The sequence below is a fragment of the Ambystoma mexicanum genome, chromosome 5q, assembly GCF_040938575.1.
Source record: "Ambystoma mexicanum isolate Mex_15411 chromosome 5q, UKY_AmexF1_1, whole genome shotgun sequence".
Lineage (NCBI taxonomy): Eukaryota > Metazoa > Chordata > Amphibia > Caudata > Ambystomatidae > Ambystoma > Ambystoma mexicanum.
In genome coordinates this window covers 952,943,941-952,959,178 of record NC_090933.1, presented here as the reverse complement: position 1 = coordinate 952,959,178, position 15,238 = coordinate 952,943,941, and the positions used below count along the sequence as shown (strand labels likewise).

Below are 15,238 nucleotides of genomic sequence, written 5' to 3'. Positions count from 1 at the left end.
GGCCTGTCTTCTGGTTCTTTCCTTCCTGAAACGGCGATGGTCAAGTCTGCACATATCCTTACTTCTGGTGAATAGTAGGCCTACAGAGATGTTGAGTATCTCATTGAGGTAGATTTGGACTTCAGGATGATAGCGTTGCAGATGATGCAGCAGGATTTAATGATGATACAAACTTGAAGCAGGAGCAAGTACAGTTCTATGAGGGTCAGAGTGATGTGGTCGAATTTGCAGAGTCCTTTGATGAATCGTGCTGAAGCATGCATGACACATCTCAGGGGTTCCAGAGTAGCCACTGAAAGGCCATCCGAAGGGCATTGACACCATACAGGTGGTAGAAGACCAAGGCTTGGACGACAGATCTAAAGTTGTTTTCCGGGATGAAGAGTTGATTTTCCACAGGAGAGGAGAAATGTGGTACCAAGCTGTTTGTATCTTCCTAGCTTTGTACAGTTTGAAGGAGAGGTGTATATCAATGTCAAACAAACTAGGCACAGGTGGCCAGCTGGGGCATGAAGCCCTCGAGGTGCATAGAGACAGCCAGGTCTGGCCACCAAGTTTGGTGGTGTTGATCAGGAGTAGGAATTCAGTCTTGATGGGCTGGAGCTTCAAGTAAGCACTGGACATCAGTGACTGGATGAATGAGAAGCAGGCCTTCAGCCTTGGGATGTCTTCGATGGAGTATATCTTGAGGTAGAGCTGCATGTCATCTGCACATTGGTGGATGTTGTGTGCAGTGAGGAGGGTTCCAAGTTGTTCCATGTAAAGATGGCAGATCATGCGCGAGAGAATGGATCCTTGCAGGACTGAACAGGTGATGGGTAGAGTTGGTGATCTGGAGGAAACCATTTGTACAAACTGGTGGTGATTAGCAAGGTATGATTTGAACCAGCTGAGGACTATCTTGCTGATCCCCATGAAGCGATGTAGATTGTCGGTGAGTGTCTGGTGGACTACTGTGTCAAATGCTGCTGAGAAGGACTACCAAAGAGACAAAAATGGCCATCATCATGGATTTTAAGGGTATCGGCAATCCCCTTGAAGGTACCTGTTTCTCTGCTGCATCTGCATCTGAAGCCAGATTGGTAGAATTGAAGGTGGTTGTTGGATTCAATGTGTTGGAGGAGTTGCATGGGTACTGCTTTCTCAATGATCTTACCTAGGAAAGGAAGCTGGGTGATGGGGTGGTAGTTGCTGAGGTTGTCAGGGTTCAGTGTTGGTTTCTTAAGAAGCGGGAGGATTTGTCCAGTCTTGAGGGCTGAGGGGAAGTTGCCTGGAGTTAGGGAGTGGTTGATGATTGCCAGGTAAGGTTGGAGTGCGTCTGTAGGAAGGCTCTTGAGTACAGAGGCAGGGATGATGTTGTCTGTGCATGATGTCATGAGGGATAATAGGGTGTCTTGAAAGTGGTCTGGGTAGTTGTGATTTTGCAAGCTGGGTTGTACAGAGAGCTGTCATTTGTAGTGGTGGTGTCTTACATGTTGGCGGACCATGCTGATATTTTGATGAAGAAAGAGTTGATGTTGGTGGATTTTTTTATGAAGTGCAGTACAGGCGGTTTAGGCAGAGGGTTGATAAAGTGCTTCATGGCTTTGAAGAGGGCTCTGCTTTCAATGGTAGCCTTGGCCATGGTGTTTTGGTAGTAGTTGGCCATAGCAGTAGTGATCAGTCATCTGAGTGTAGTTCCTTGAGCAGGGTAAGGTCCGATGCGCTGCAGGATTTTTGTCAAGTCTTTTCTTGTTCGTTTGTTGAAGTTGAATTCTTGAGTGCACCAGGGTGCAGAAGTTTTAGGCTTGCGGCTGTGTTGTTTCACTGGGGCAAGGCTGTTGAAGGAAGTTGGTTGTGAGGGTGGCGTTGAATGCTTGGAGAAGAAAGCCAGAGTTCTCAGAGGTAGATAAGCCCATGTGATTTGGAGTTTAGTGAGGTATTCTGTGAGTGCCTACACTGGGAAGTTCTTGAATGATCTGAAGGCCTGTTTTCTGGGTTTTCGATGAGTTTGCCTTACTGGTGTGAGCTTCAGAAAGTGAACTGTAAAAGGAGCACAATGTGGTGCCCATACTGAATAATATGTGCATGCCCACAGCCTCTGGTTGTGCCTTGATTCGTGGCTTAATCTTAAATAATGCATGTTAGGTGGCAAGTATTGTGCAGATTATTAAAGGAAATATTCATTGTCCACTGCTCAGTGCCTGGCAGCAGTATAGGGAGGATCCATTGGTTCCCTTCGCCAGCCCTCATCACAAAGAACAGAGCAGACACCGGCAAATTGGCAATGGACCCCTTTGTAAATTAAGAGAGTCTGAGGCGCAGACCAAAAGTCCCAAGGAAGAAAAAAAAATTGTTCTCTTTAAACAAAGTCAGTTTCACACACATGAATTTAATTCTGATACTGTTGTAAACCATCACAGATGTAATTTCAAACCCTAACAGAGATGATCGCAGAGAACAGTGGATGACGTATTTAAAATATAAACTTATCAGAGCTCATTTTAAATACCTTTGTCTTTCTCAGCTAGTGTTGACAGTGTAAATGCTTGAAAAGACCAAAGTCATACCTGGCCTGAGGTGTCCCACTGTATCGGCCAAACTTCCTTTTTTCACTTTGGTGATGAATGCACACAGTCGGCCCACATCTGTCATCTTTCCCCCAACAACCTTTTCAGAAGGGAAAACAGAGTGACCATGTGGTTTTAATACGTCCAATGAAACAAACAACAAATAGTCACATTTCTGTGATATTTTTAAAGTTTTGACTCATTAATAGTACAGCACATTTCCAACTACTGGCATTTACATAGTAAAGGGCTGTTTAGATTGACTGGACTAAGCTTTGCAAACACAACTTTCTGTTCTTTGTATAACCTTCCACTATGCAAAGTACCTTGTTGAAAAATTACAGCTATAGCACAAAATTGTGTGGTGTGCATCCTCCCACAGGCAAGCGAGAGCAGATTGTGCACCTCTAGAGTGTAAAGGGTGGAACTGCACTTCAGCCATATAGTTATTCCTCCCCACCTGCTTCTCAATATCTATCAAAGGATTTATGTGCATGTGCATTTAATAGCAAGCCCTCCCAATGGGGTGAGCACCATGGCATTTTATGACAATCCCTGAGAACCGTGTGATCAGCTGGACATTTGCTGAAAAACCCTGCTAATCTTTACGTTGGTTTGTAATGGCAATAGCTGGTGTGCTGAGCAATTCCGGTCATACAAATTGAGCAACAGAACAAATGACGGTAGCACCTGGTCATATAGAGGCAATAGTTGGTAAATGTTTGATGTCTGGCAAATGAGTATACAATGTGGCGTTAGTAAACCATTCCATGGGCTACATAGGGTGGTAAAGGGATGGCAACCTGATTTAACAGCCGAGTGAAGCGAGGTTGGTTAACAAGGGCACCAGGACATTACGACCCCCTCGGTGTAGCCCGTGCAACAGGTTACTAATGCCATTAGCACCGAAGGGTACCAAGGAGGTAACCCAGGCTGCTAAAAAAAAAAAAAAGAATTTTCATTAATTGAATGGGGCGCCACGCGTGTCCCTTTCAATGAATGAAAATATTTTGACAAGATGGCCACCAAGGTTCTAGAAGGCGGGGCTCCATATGCTTGTTATATAAACAAACAAACATATGGAGCCCGACTTCCATTACCATGGCAGACAGAACACCAAGATCCAGGTAAACTGCTGCAGCGGCGGTTGGCAGCGCCCCACAACAATCAGGTAAGTGCGGTGGGGGAGGAGGGATGGGTTTAGTAAAAATAAAAGAAGGGGAAAAGAATGGTTGGGGGAAGATGGCGCTGCGGGGCGGGGCAAGCAGCCTGCAGGTTCCATGGAACGTGGGCTGAGATCAGAGGTTTCAGCCCGCGATCCACAAAAGCCGCTTGGCTGCGGCCCGCCACGCGTGCTAAAGCTTTAAAGAGCAGTCAAAATAAGTGGCTTTGTCTTTGCTTGTTTAAAACGGACATATATGTGTTTTCAATTAGTCAATTTCAAAGAATGTTATTTGAAATTGCCATAATAAACCTGAGCAGTGTGTGCCCGGCCGCAGCAGAAGATGGCTGCATAGTCTGGGAGCTCCAGCGGACCTTGCACCTCCCGGGCTGGAACAAAGAGCAAAAAGGGGAGCAAACAACAGAGAAAAGCACCAGTGGCCCCCCTATGCAAAGAGGGGCGGCTGATTTCCTGGATGCTGCATCGGTGCTGCATCAGTGAGTGCAGAGGCGCGTCCCGAGGAAGCTGCTGGCTCGAGGAGGGGAGCCCACGTCTAAAGATGGTGGTGCGGGCCAGGACTTGAAGCCGGCACCCGGGGTTGTCGCAAGACCGAGTCTGGTGCGCTGGGTGTGATTGGGATAGTGTCCCCCAGCTAGCAACAATGTGCTCAACAGTGAATGAGCGGCTAATACAAAAAGAATCCTGCTGCACCGCTCTGCCTGATTTCGAAATGGCGTTGTCTCGAGGCCCTCTGGACCCATGGTAAGGAGCAAAGGGAGGCCCGGAAGGAGGCACACACAGCAGGGCACTCAGCATCTATAATCCGTATCACCTGAAGGCAGAAATCGATGGAAGACGGGACCTAATGTGATCGCACACCTGAAGCAGTGAAGGCAGGGCTGGAACAGGGGGCAACGGCTTGGCCTGCTTTGCCCACCTGGAGGTTTTGAGGAAGATTCTGACAGCCCTCAGCACGGGTAAAGTGCTTCTCCCTGCCACTAAAGCACAGAAGAAGGGACTGAAGGGTGGACCCCGGGTCTGGCTTATGTGGAGTCCCTCTGGTACAAGGACCAAACAGACCCACCGCCAGCCCCAGGTTGCAGGTCAGGTTGGGGTGGGGGTCTCAGAATACCCCGATGGCCCAACCTAGAGCTATGTCACAAGAAGAAATGCTGCAAGCCATTACAAAGAAAGACATGCTAAGCTGTATGAGGTTGCTAAGGGAAGATATCAGGAGGAATTTCACAGCTGCAGTCTACTGCGAACACCATATCAGACTCCATGGCAGAAATTAAGAACGAGCTCCAGACTATTGGTCTAGAGTAGGCTCCAATGAAAGGAGTAGGCACCAATAAAATAGCCATGCAGGTCCTACCAGGCGCAGCAGCCGTTAAAATTATGCTTAACAAAAGAGATAAGACATCTGAAATTACCCTGAGAAGGATCAAAGATCTCAAAAATAGGCATAAAAGAGAACATTTGTTAGTGAGAGGGCTGATCGAGGGGCCCGAGGAGGCTGACCTAGCCGAATAAATACAACAACTGTTGGCATCTGTGGCCTCGGAAGAGCTAAGAAATGGGATCTCCCTAGAGTGCACAGGCCAAGCGCATCAAAACAATGGCACTGGCCCCAGAGACATTGTGATGAAATTCCACTCACATGATACAAAAGAAAGTTCCCTAAAATGCGCTAGGGAACTGGAGGATGCAATTGTGTTCCAGGGACAAAAGGTGTGGATCGATCAAGACATAGCACCAGTGACATTGCAGAAAAGAATCATGTTCAGGCTGTTCACAGAGAAGTTGATAGTCGAAAAAGTCAGGTACCGATGGACCTTCCCTTTTGCCCTTGCTTTCAAGTGGAATAACAAGAGTCACAGAGTGAAAACAACCAAGGAGTCTGCGGGTTCCATGCAGCAGCCCTGCAGGATGACACTCGAGAAGGAGCCAGATCTGATCATTCAGCCAACAAAGAGGCATGTGGGCTGGTCACAGACGAAACCAAATGAATAAGGGGAAACCATGAGGCGACTATCCAGATCTGACAACTCAGTTGGGACAGAAAGATAGAGGTCATTTAGACTTTCACAAAAGGTGGTGGGGGCACTCGGCCCACTGAAATTCAATGACCGTATTGAATGCCAGCGCAAAGCTAGAGAATTGAGAGGAGATTATTCGCTTGAGCTTTTCCCCTGAGTGGATTTAAACATTGGCTAAGAAGTGAGAGGGAGAAGGCTTGGGTGGACCGAGGAGAGACGAACAGGGGGCACACTTGTCCAAAAGACAAACAATGGGGCGGGCAGGTTACCGACGTTTGAACTTGCTCCATGACACATAGTTGGGTCCACAAACCATGATCACATAAAGCTTAACCTGCAGACTCTCTACTGTCAGAGCAGGGTATAGGAATGGGGCAGGGTGTTCTGGAGCGGAGGCCTAAGCAGGGGTCAACAGCGGGGGGATGGTGTTGGGGAGGGTCACATATGGGAAAGGGCCAGGTTTTGTTTTGGTGAGGCGTTGGGCATGTTGTTGACATTGGGTAGCTGAGGAACCTGACAAGGCATCGCCAAAAGGGCCCATTTACATCACAGACGAGGACTATGTGCAGGCATAGTAGGTTTAGAAAACACTCACACTATGCATTCAAATTTGCCTTGATTACCATAAAGGGACTCAACACCCTGAACAAGAGACTGAAGGTAGCAGGCATTCAGGAGACACATTGGGTAGACGGGGACATGCGCAGGTGGTCTTCCAGGTATTACCCAAATTGTTTGTTTACAATTGTTTGAATGAACAATTGACCGAATTTAAAGGGTCACAATTGACCTTTTCACAATTGACCATATATATATATATATATATATTTATATATTATATAGTCGGCCAAGAGATTTCCTTAGTGAGAGGGAGCACAAAGATAGGCCCGATAATAATTTCAGACCATGTATCATTACATGTGAGATAGCACTGAGAGTAAGAACCCTGTCCTCGCAACTGGAAGCTGATTCCACTTGTAATTCATGACCCGATATTTGTCAGAGCTGGAGGTCAAAAACGGCTAACTTATTTTGGGAAAACAAGAATGAGAACCTGCCAAGTGAGGTGATCTGGGACGCCTCCCAGGCAACAATCAGAAGATCAATTATTGCAAAGGCAGCAGAAGAGGGCAGGTTTCTTCAGGAGATACAGGATTACATTTAAATTGCCCAGAATTTCTCATCTGTAGCGTGGGTAATAGATTTCATGATATTGGAAACAAACCTTCCAAACTCCTACCATACCAGCTAAAATGAAAGCAAAACAATAACAGAATAAGGGAACTAAAAGACAGATGGGGAGGTAAAGTGTATAGAGAGTTGTAAAAACTGAGGCTATTTTGCGATTTCTATGAAAACCTCTACACTAGTGAGACGGTCAGTGGGAAAGTAGCTACGTTTTTAAGTAAGGTCCAGTTGCCCCCTCTTTGAAAGCAGGAGTGGGGGATATGGAGGGACAGACTACAAAGGAAGAAATATTGATAGCAGTGGGGGCAGAAAACCTGTTTGAAACCCCGGTCTCAGTTGGCATCCCTGCAATCTTCTACAAGAAACTCCAGAAGGTTTAGCTTCAACCCTGGGTAGACACATCTAATGCATGCATGAGCCAGGAAGAGGTGTCAGCTACAATGGCTGAGGCAGCAATTTCGGTACTCCCCAGGCAGGGGAAAGACCTGGAAATGTATGCCTCATACCGACCCATAGCTCTACAAAACACAGATGCAAAAATGTATGTGTCTATTTTAGAGTAGAGACAATATTACCAAAATTAGTCTGAGGGGATCAAAGCAGGTTCACTAAAGCCTGGCAAGCGATGCACTATGTACGTAAGGTTCTGGACCTACCAGATGTAGCCCATAAACGCAAGACCCCCCGCACCCCTCCATCATGGTTTCCCTGGATGCTGAGAAAGCCTTTGTTCGACATGGTGGAGTGGGACTATCTTAGGGAAATCCTATCAAAGATAGGCTTTGGGACCCAAATACCCAAATGCATAATGGCAATATATGCAGCACCATCCGCTAGAATTCGAGCAAATGGGTACATCTTGGAAATGTTTCCCTTAAGCAGGGGGGCCAGGCAGGGCTGTCTCCTAAATCCCCTGCTGTTTGCAATGGTGTTTGAGCCTCTAGCTCAATACATGAGGGACATCCAGGGGATTGCCGGGGTCAGCTACAGGGGTAACAAGTATAAAATATCATTACTTGCTGATGATAGCCATTCTCACGTTGGCTGACCCTAAGGATTCACTACCCATATTAAAACAAGTGGTATTGAAAGAAGTTCTAGGAGAATTTAAAGCTGTCTCAGGGTTCAAACTAAATCTCTTGAAGTCTGAAATGCTACATGTAAACATGTCGGGGTATCCCTCAAACTCCCTAAAAGATACTTGCAGGCTGAGGGATGCAGACCACAGCCTGAAATATTTAGGTATTACAATCACAGCCAAGTTGGCAGACCTATATGAAGTCAATACTACAGCAGCCATAGCTAAAATAATGGAGGACCTAAGGTCTTGGAGGCATTTGGCGATCTCTTAGAAAGGCAGAATGAACTCAGTAAAGCAGTAAAGATGAATATTCTTTCCAAGCACTTACATATTTTTCAGATGCCTCCACTTACTCCTCCTTACCAAATGGTATTACACCTGCAAAAAGATATCATGCAGTTTATCTGGCAAGGAAGTAGGGCGCAGGTCGCACAAAGAGTCCTATATCTCACAAGGAAATCCTGGGGCTTGGCATGCAAAGACATACTACCCTATTATCAGGCCGTCCAGTTGAGGACCCTAGGTGAATCGATATGTCCCAGGGTCAGTTGGGTATGGAAAACGAATGAAGAAGACGTGGTTGGACATGTTTTATGGCTCCCTCCCACGGAGAGGCTGTTGGAGGTTGGAGAGCTCCCAACAATAGCGTCCACAATAAAAATCTGAGATATGCTAGCGGCCAAGCATGGGCTCACAACCTTCCCTGCCCAGGCCACTGAAAACCCAGGTTCACACCGGCATATAAAAGTCTGAGCTATCAGAAATGGGAGGTCGGGAGATGTGAATTTGAGGGACATTTATTTGCGGGCTCCAGGAATAAATTGTTCCAGAATGTAAAGACGGATTTGGAGTGGAGGAGGGGAGTGGTTCAGATATTGTCAGATGAGGCATTGGTTACTCAGCATGGAGATGTGCACAGGGGCAACTTGAGATTTGACACCGTTTAATTCCCTGATTTTCTACACCAATACAGCCAACGGTCTAATATGCAAAATGTATACCCCAAGGCTAGAAGATTCACATCCCAGAGCTTGGCATAGAGACTTGGGGTGGACAGTGCACGCAAGGGACTGGGAACGTATTTGGAAGAAGACACACACCACCTCTGCATGCATCCAACACAGGGGACAATCCCACGAGATGTTGTATCGATAATACCAACCCCACTGAAATTAAGCAAATACAACAAAAACGAGACAGGGCTATGTTGGAGCTGGTGTAGCATGGCATGCTCCTTCAAGCACACGTAGTGGACTTACCCGAAGCTAGTTCAGTTCTGAGACACAGTTTTGAGGAGATAGGGGCTATTCACCCACGTTCCCCATCCTAGGGCAACTGGTGACACATCTGGAGGGGTCCATATTGCCACACGGCACAGCAAACCTAATGGGAAAGGCGCTACGGGCCGCCAGGCTATTACACAGATGTGGAAAACTACAGCTACGCCAGACATGGCTGACTGGTATAGCAAAATATGGGGCATCATTGTTAATTAAATTATTTCCCACTCAGTGAAAGGTGACCTAGTGGCAGAAGCGTTGCGGGTGAGCGCGGGGGGCCGAGGGGGATACAGCCCCGGGTCATTTGGTTGTAGCCCCGGATAGAAGCTCAGGATCCACAACCAAAAGACTAGCTAGCCCCAAATCTCAACAGTCCCGACATTAGTGTAAGCCAGGATCTTTTCCAGACCTAGCAACACCCCTGCCTAGCGGGATAACTTCAGGTTGGAGGCAGCTATTGGAGTATGTGCAGAAATGCAACAAGGTCTGAGGCTGCTGGGTTTGCTTGATATTTGAAAGGCGGGGTAGGGTCCAGTAATTAAACACCACTTAAGCATTGGAAACCTGACAGGCTGGCTGGCTGAGGGTCTTGCTAGATTTGACTAATACAGTTATCTTAAATAGACGGCTTACCGCGAGGGGGGGTAGGGAAGGGCAGGGCGGAAGGGCTTGGGGAGGAAAGGAAGGGGTAGGAATTATTATGGCTGAAAATGTTGGGAAGATATTGTCCAAATGTGTTGCAAAGTTAATCATGGTTATTGTTTGCTTGATGGAAGGAAGCACTGCAGAATTGAAAACACAGTAAAAAGACCATATACAAAACATATAAACCTGAGCAACAAATACAAACCGTATACAACATAAAACATTGACAGCACATTGAAGAATTCAAAATATAAAAGAGCATAGAAACATTGATACAAATTTCAATTGAAGCATCAATAACGTCTGTTATATAGAGCACGAATGCGCCCTGCATGCACATTTTACGGTTCCCTAAACGGCATGCCAGCTCAATCTCTATATTTTATACAATTATAAATTAGAGCCTTTTCATTGTTCAAAGTTTTTATTTGAACAGTTACTGACAAAAATCTGGCAATGGCAATCCAGCCATTCTGATCCTCGCACAAATAAGCGAGCCGACGTCCGCTAATGTGTGTTTTTAAATGTCCCACATCAGCTTGTGTTGAATCTGCACGTGCACATCGAAAACATGAAATGAAAGTGCATCATTGTCTATGCAATGTTTCATGGAACAGAGTTCAGTTTCTGTTACCTAGGGATCTAGGCCTAATGAAGGACGCACACACGGAGGGATTGGAGGAACGTCTTTATTCTTTTTCCAACAACGTAATAACTGGCGCTTCCGCGCACATTCCCCAGAACCCCTTTCTCCCTCGCCAGGCTCCGCCTCCCCAACGGCGGGGGCCCGAGAGTATTAACTCCTTAAACCCCGGGTAACACTACCCCCGAACAATATGTCCAAACATCAACTTAACATTCTGTGTCCAAACAGCAACTTAACACTCTTCAACAAGTCTCGTCGGTTTCCTGATGATTCGTCGCAGCCTCTCAACCTGAGCACCGGGCTCTGGACCCTCTTGAGTTTCCACTCCCTGACTCGTCCCTCCAGGATCTCCCTCTGGAGGGATCCACAGGTCGTCCCGCTGCATCCGTGGTTCTGGGGAGACGGACCTCCGTGGTATTTCTGTGCCTTCTCTTTTAACGTAATGTCTGAATTGTTGACAGTTCCTGGTGACAGCTCTATTCTGATCTTCAGATCTCACCATTGAGCCTTTCACTGCGACTACCCTCATGGGACTTGGGGCAAATCGCGGATCTGTCTTCCTGGTCGTTGGCTGTTGTACTAGGACTTCATCTCCTATGTGGAATTCTTGTGTCACCGCTCCGCGCCGCGCATCAGTCCTGCGCCTCGCATTCTCTTTTGCCTCAGCATCCCTTTGGAGCAGGTCCTTGTCAATCGGCTCTGCACTTGACGGGTTCCGCGGAATGCGGGTTCGCACCTCGTAGCGGAACATGAGCTTGGCAGGTGTCTTGTTTGTAGCCTCATGAGGAGTGTTCCTGTAGTTTAAGAGGCGACATAATGCCTGATGCGTGTTGACTGCTTCAAGCCGTGCTCTCTGTATTGTCTTCTTAATCGACGCCATGAAGCACTCAGCCATTCCGTTCGCTTGAGGGTGGCGAGGAGTTATCTTCATGTGTCTGAAACCCAAGTGCTCCGCCAGTGTCCCGAACTCGTGCCCACAGAACGGTGGTCCATTATCAGACTTGACCCATTTGGGGATCCCCCACTCGCTAAATACTTCCTCAATCACTGCTGCCACCTGGGGAAACGCTGTGGTGGTGACTACTTTGACTATAGGAAATCTCGAATGTTCATCTATAAAGAGTAGGAGGTAATCACCTACTTCTGTAGGCCCATAGAAATCCATGGCTATTCGTTCCCAGGGGCGATCAGGTATCCAAGTGTGTTGTAGTGGGGGCGGACGTTCGGCAGGGGCTGTACACTGACAGGCATGGCAGTTCCTTACCCACTCATCGACAGCGGCATCCAGGAAGGGGAACCACACATGGCACCTGAGCTGCTTCTTCGTGTTTTCAGCCCCTCTGTGGCCTTCATGGGCGGTGCTGACCACCTCGCTCCTGAGCGTGGCGGGAATGACGATCCTGCACCCCCTTAGCAGAATGTTGTTGTCTTTTACGGCAAGTTCACTCTGCACCCTAGCTAGCCGCTCAATCTCCTGTTTGTTCACCCCTGGATGGGCTAACATGGCTCTGTGATGATCCTTCCATTTGCTGGTCGTCGTTAGGCTGATAGCCAGGGCTGTCATTGGGACAGCTGCAGACGCGGCGGCAACTCTTTTGAGGGATAACGCCGGTGGCAGTGAGTGGGAGGCCACATATTGTACATAGGCAACATCGCCCTGGTGGTCGGTGATCAGAGTGAACCTCTTCCCGATGATAAAGTTGTGAAAGTGTTCACACGCCCAGACCGCCGCCAAGCTCTCCTTCTCGGCTTGGGAATAGGCTAGCTCTGGCGTTGACAGCGCCCTGCTTGCATAGGCGACCACATGCCTGGGGTTGACATCCGCGCCACTGGTTTGTGCTAAGATGGCTCCAAGGCCGACCGGGCTGGCATCCACCACCACCTCGGTGTGCCACGATGGGTTGAAGCGAGGTGGTGGTCTTCCGTGAGGGCCTGCTTGATGTTTGTGAAGGCTTGTTGACATGCCGGGGTCCATTCGAAGGATGACTCCTTCTGCAGCAACTTTCTCAGAGGGTCAGTAAGGGAGGCGTAGTGGGGTATATACCTCGCACAGTAGCCCGCCATGCCGAGAAAGGAGCGGACGTCCGCGACCTGTAGGGGTTCGCTGAGGTTGGTAATCGTGTCGACCTTATCAGGATCAGGCATCATGCCTTCCCTGGAGAAGATATGTCCGAAGAATTTGAGCTTTGTTTTACTAAAACAGCATTTGGAGATATTGAGTGTGAGGCCTGCCTTTTGAAGGGCTTCACAGGTGTCGTGCAGTGCTGTGTCGTGGGCCTCCTTGGACGATCCAAAAACGAGTAAATCGTCGCTGTAATTCAGAGCTCCCTTTATAGGTCTGATTATCTGACGTATCGCTTCCTGGAAGATCTCTGCGGAGGACGAAATTCCGAAGTTTAGTCTCCGGTACCTGAAAAGACCGTCATGTGTTGCGAACGTCGTGATGGCTCTGGAGTCAGGATGGAGCTCCAGCTGATGGTATCCTTGGATCAGGTCGAGCTTGGAGAACATCTGGGCGCTGTTTAACTGCACAATCATGTCTTCAATACATGGTCCCGGGTGTCTCTCCCGTTGTATCGTTGTGTTGGCCACCCTCATGTCCACACACAACCGGATCTTTCCCCCTTCTTTGGGTACCACCACAAGGGGGGAAACCCATGGAGTCGGCCCCGTTGCTGGTTATATGATGCCGTCGCAGAGCAGTTGTTTGGGCGCCTCTGATACTGCCTCCTGAAGGTGGAACCCGACTCTTCTGGGGTGCTGCGGCACTGGACGCACCTGAGGGTCGATGTTCAGCTTGATGGGGGGACCGTGAAGTTTCCCTAGACCCGTGCACAGCTTGGGGAATCTTCTCGCGATGTCGTCCTGTGAGACGAGCGTCTTAGGCTGGTGGAATGCTATCGACCCTGTGGTGTTCCTCGGGTCCAGGTTGTTCGAGGTTGTGGTGATCATGTCACCAGCGTTCACGTGAATCTCAATCAATCCCAGGCGCGAAGCTGTGTGGTAGCTGAGCAGGCATCTGCTCCTGGCGAGTGACCGGATGACGTGAATGGTTGTGTTCACTTGCCGCCCATTTAGGAGGAAGCATTGAGCAAAGTGTCCCACTGTCTGTAACGGGGTGGCAGCCCCCCATTGAAATTCTCGATCGGGATGGGTCAAGCGGCGGCGGGTGTGGCATCCTGTCATAGTCCTGCTCACCCATAATGTTCACTGTAGCACCTGAGTCGATCATAAACTGAAATTGGCAATTCCCCATCTTGATCGGGATTTTCGGGGCCTCCCTGGCTTCTTTGTTGTCAAGTATGAGGTTGACGAACTCGTCCTGGTCATATTGATCATACGGTGCGTAGTAGGCCGTCGCCTGATCATCCTGGTAAAGTGGCTCAGGCCTGTAGTCCGCTGGAGGGTAATCATATTCATCTGTGAAGTATCTGGACTGTTCTGCCTGGTCGTACTGTGGTGTATATCCTGATGATTGGTATTCATCGATTGCCCTGAATTAGCGCCTCTGCCAACAGTTTCCAGTCAGTGCGGGTAAATCCATAATTCGTTAATCCAGACGTCTAAATATACAGTTGCAAAATCTACTTTAGTGCATGTTTTAATCTTCCCTGGATTTGAAAGCATGCCTCAGCAAACCACACAACCTCCTCTTCGAGCTAGCCGCGTTTTTTTTTTTTATAGAGAAGAGTCAAACAGTATTTGAAGAAGAATTATCAAGTTTACTGTACGAGCGAGTGCTGTGTGCTGGCAAGTGGAGAATAATTGCTGTGTGTTGGCACGTGCATGTTTCTTCTAAAAGGAAGCGTATGCCCGTTTACACGTACACACACATATATACATAAATAAACAGCACTGGATGGAAGGGGCGCACTCTGGCTCCCTGCACAATTCACTCCACAGCTACTGGTGTTCTCCTCTGACCCGTTTCTGTGCTTATCCCCGTCATCAGGGAGGAGGTTTCACTTGCAGCTAAGAGCATGTGCATGTGTAATCAATCAATGTTAATTCTGCTGCAAGGGATTATGGTAGCTGTGGTCATTAGGTTTGCAGGGACCTTGCACACTCCCAAACACCCTAGTGGGGGAGTGAGGGGAGTAGTCCACAGTGTGGCACTCCAAAGCCAGGCATATATCGCCTTGTTGGGGGTGTAGCACCCATATTCTTTCAAACAGGGTGGACAACAGCGACCCTTTAGTCATGGTGAAATTGCTGGCCTTTAAAAAAATGGCAATTTTGGAAGAGTAATACATTTGGGACCATCCAACATTTTCAAAAAAATATAGAGCAAACTGACTTTTATTGTCAAAGTTTAGTAATGTTTTGGGAAGGAGGAAAAGTTTGGATTACCAAAGGTTTTTACATTCCATACTAAAATTGAGTAAATTGCTGTTACACCTACAGTTGAAACCATTCGACGGATTTGCGTCAAATTTTTACAAGGATGTGCAGTCTGGCCCCGAAAGCATGTTTCATGCAAAGTTGGTACAAGTCCATCCAGAGGTTTGTTTTAAATCTGAAAAAAAACTGACCAAAAAACAAACTAGTGATATTTTGGTTCAGTCTGCATACTTACTTCCTGGTGTCCACAAACTCTTTCAGAGAAACAGATTGGCTATTTAGGAAACGAGTAATGTTATCCGTTGGG

General features: G+C 47.7%; 1 protein-coding gene across 13 annotated transcripts in view; it reads right to left on the bottom strand.

Annotated features, from left to right (window-relative positions):
- Positions 1-15,238, bottom strand: part of RIMS2 (regulating synaptic membrane exocytosis 2) — a 2,919,733-nt gene that overhangs the window by 1,293,607 nt on the left and 1,610,888 nt on the right. For all 13 annotated transcript variants that reach the window (XM_069621474.1, XM_069621475.1, XM_069621476.1 and 10 more), the window contains one exon: positions 2,550-2,649. In XM_069621474.1, coding sequence (XP_069477575.1) covers positions 2,550-2,649 — 100 coding nt within the window. The remainder of the gene's footprint in view (positions 1-2,549; positions 2,650-15,238) is intronic.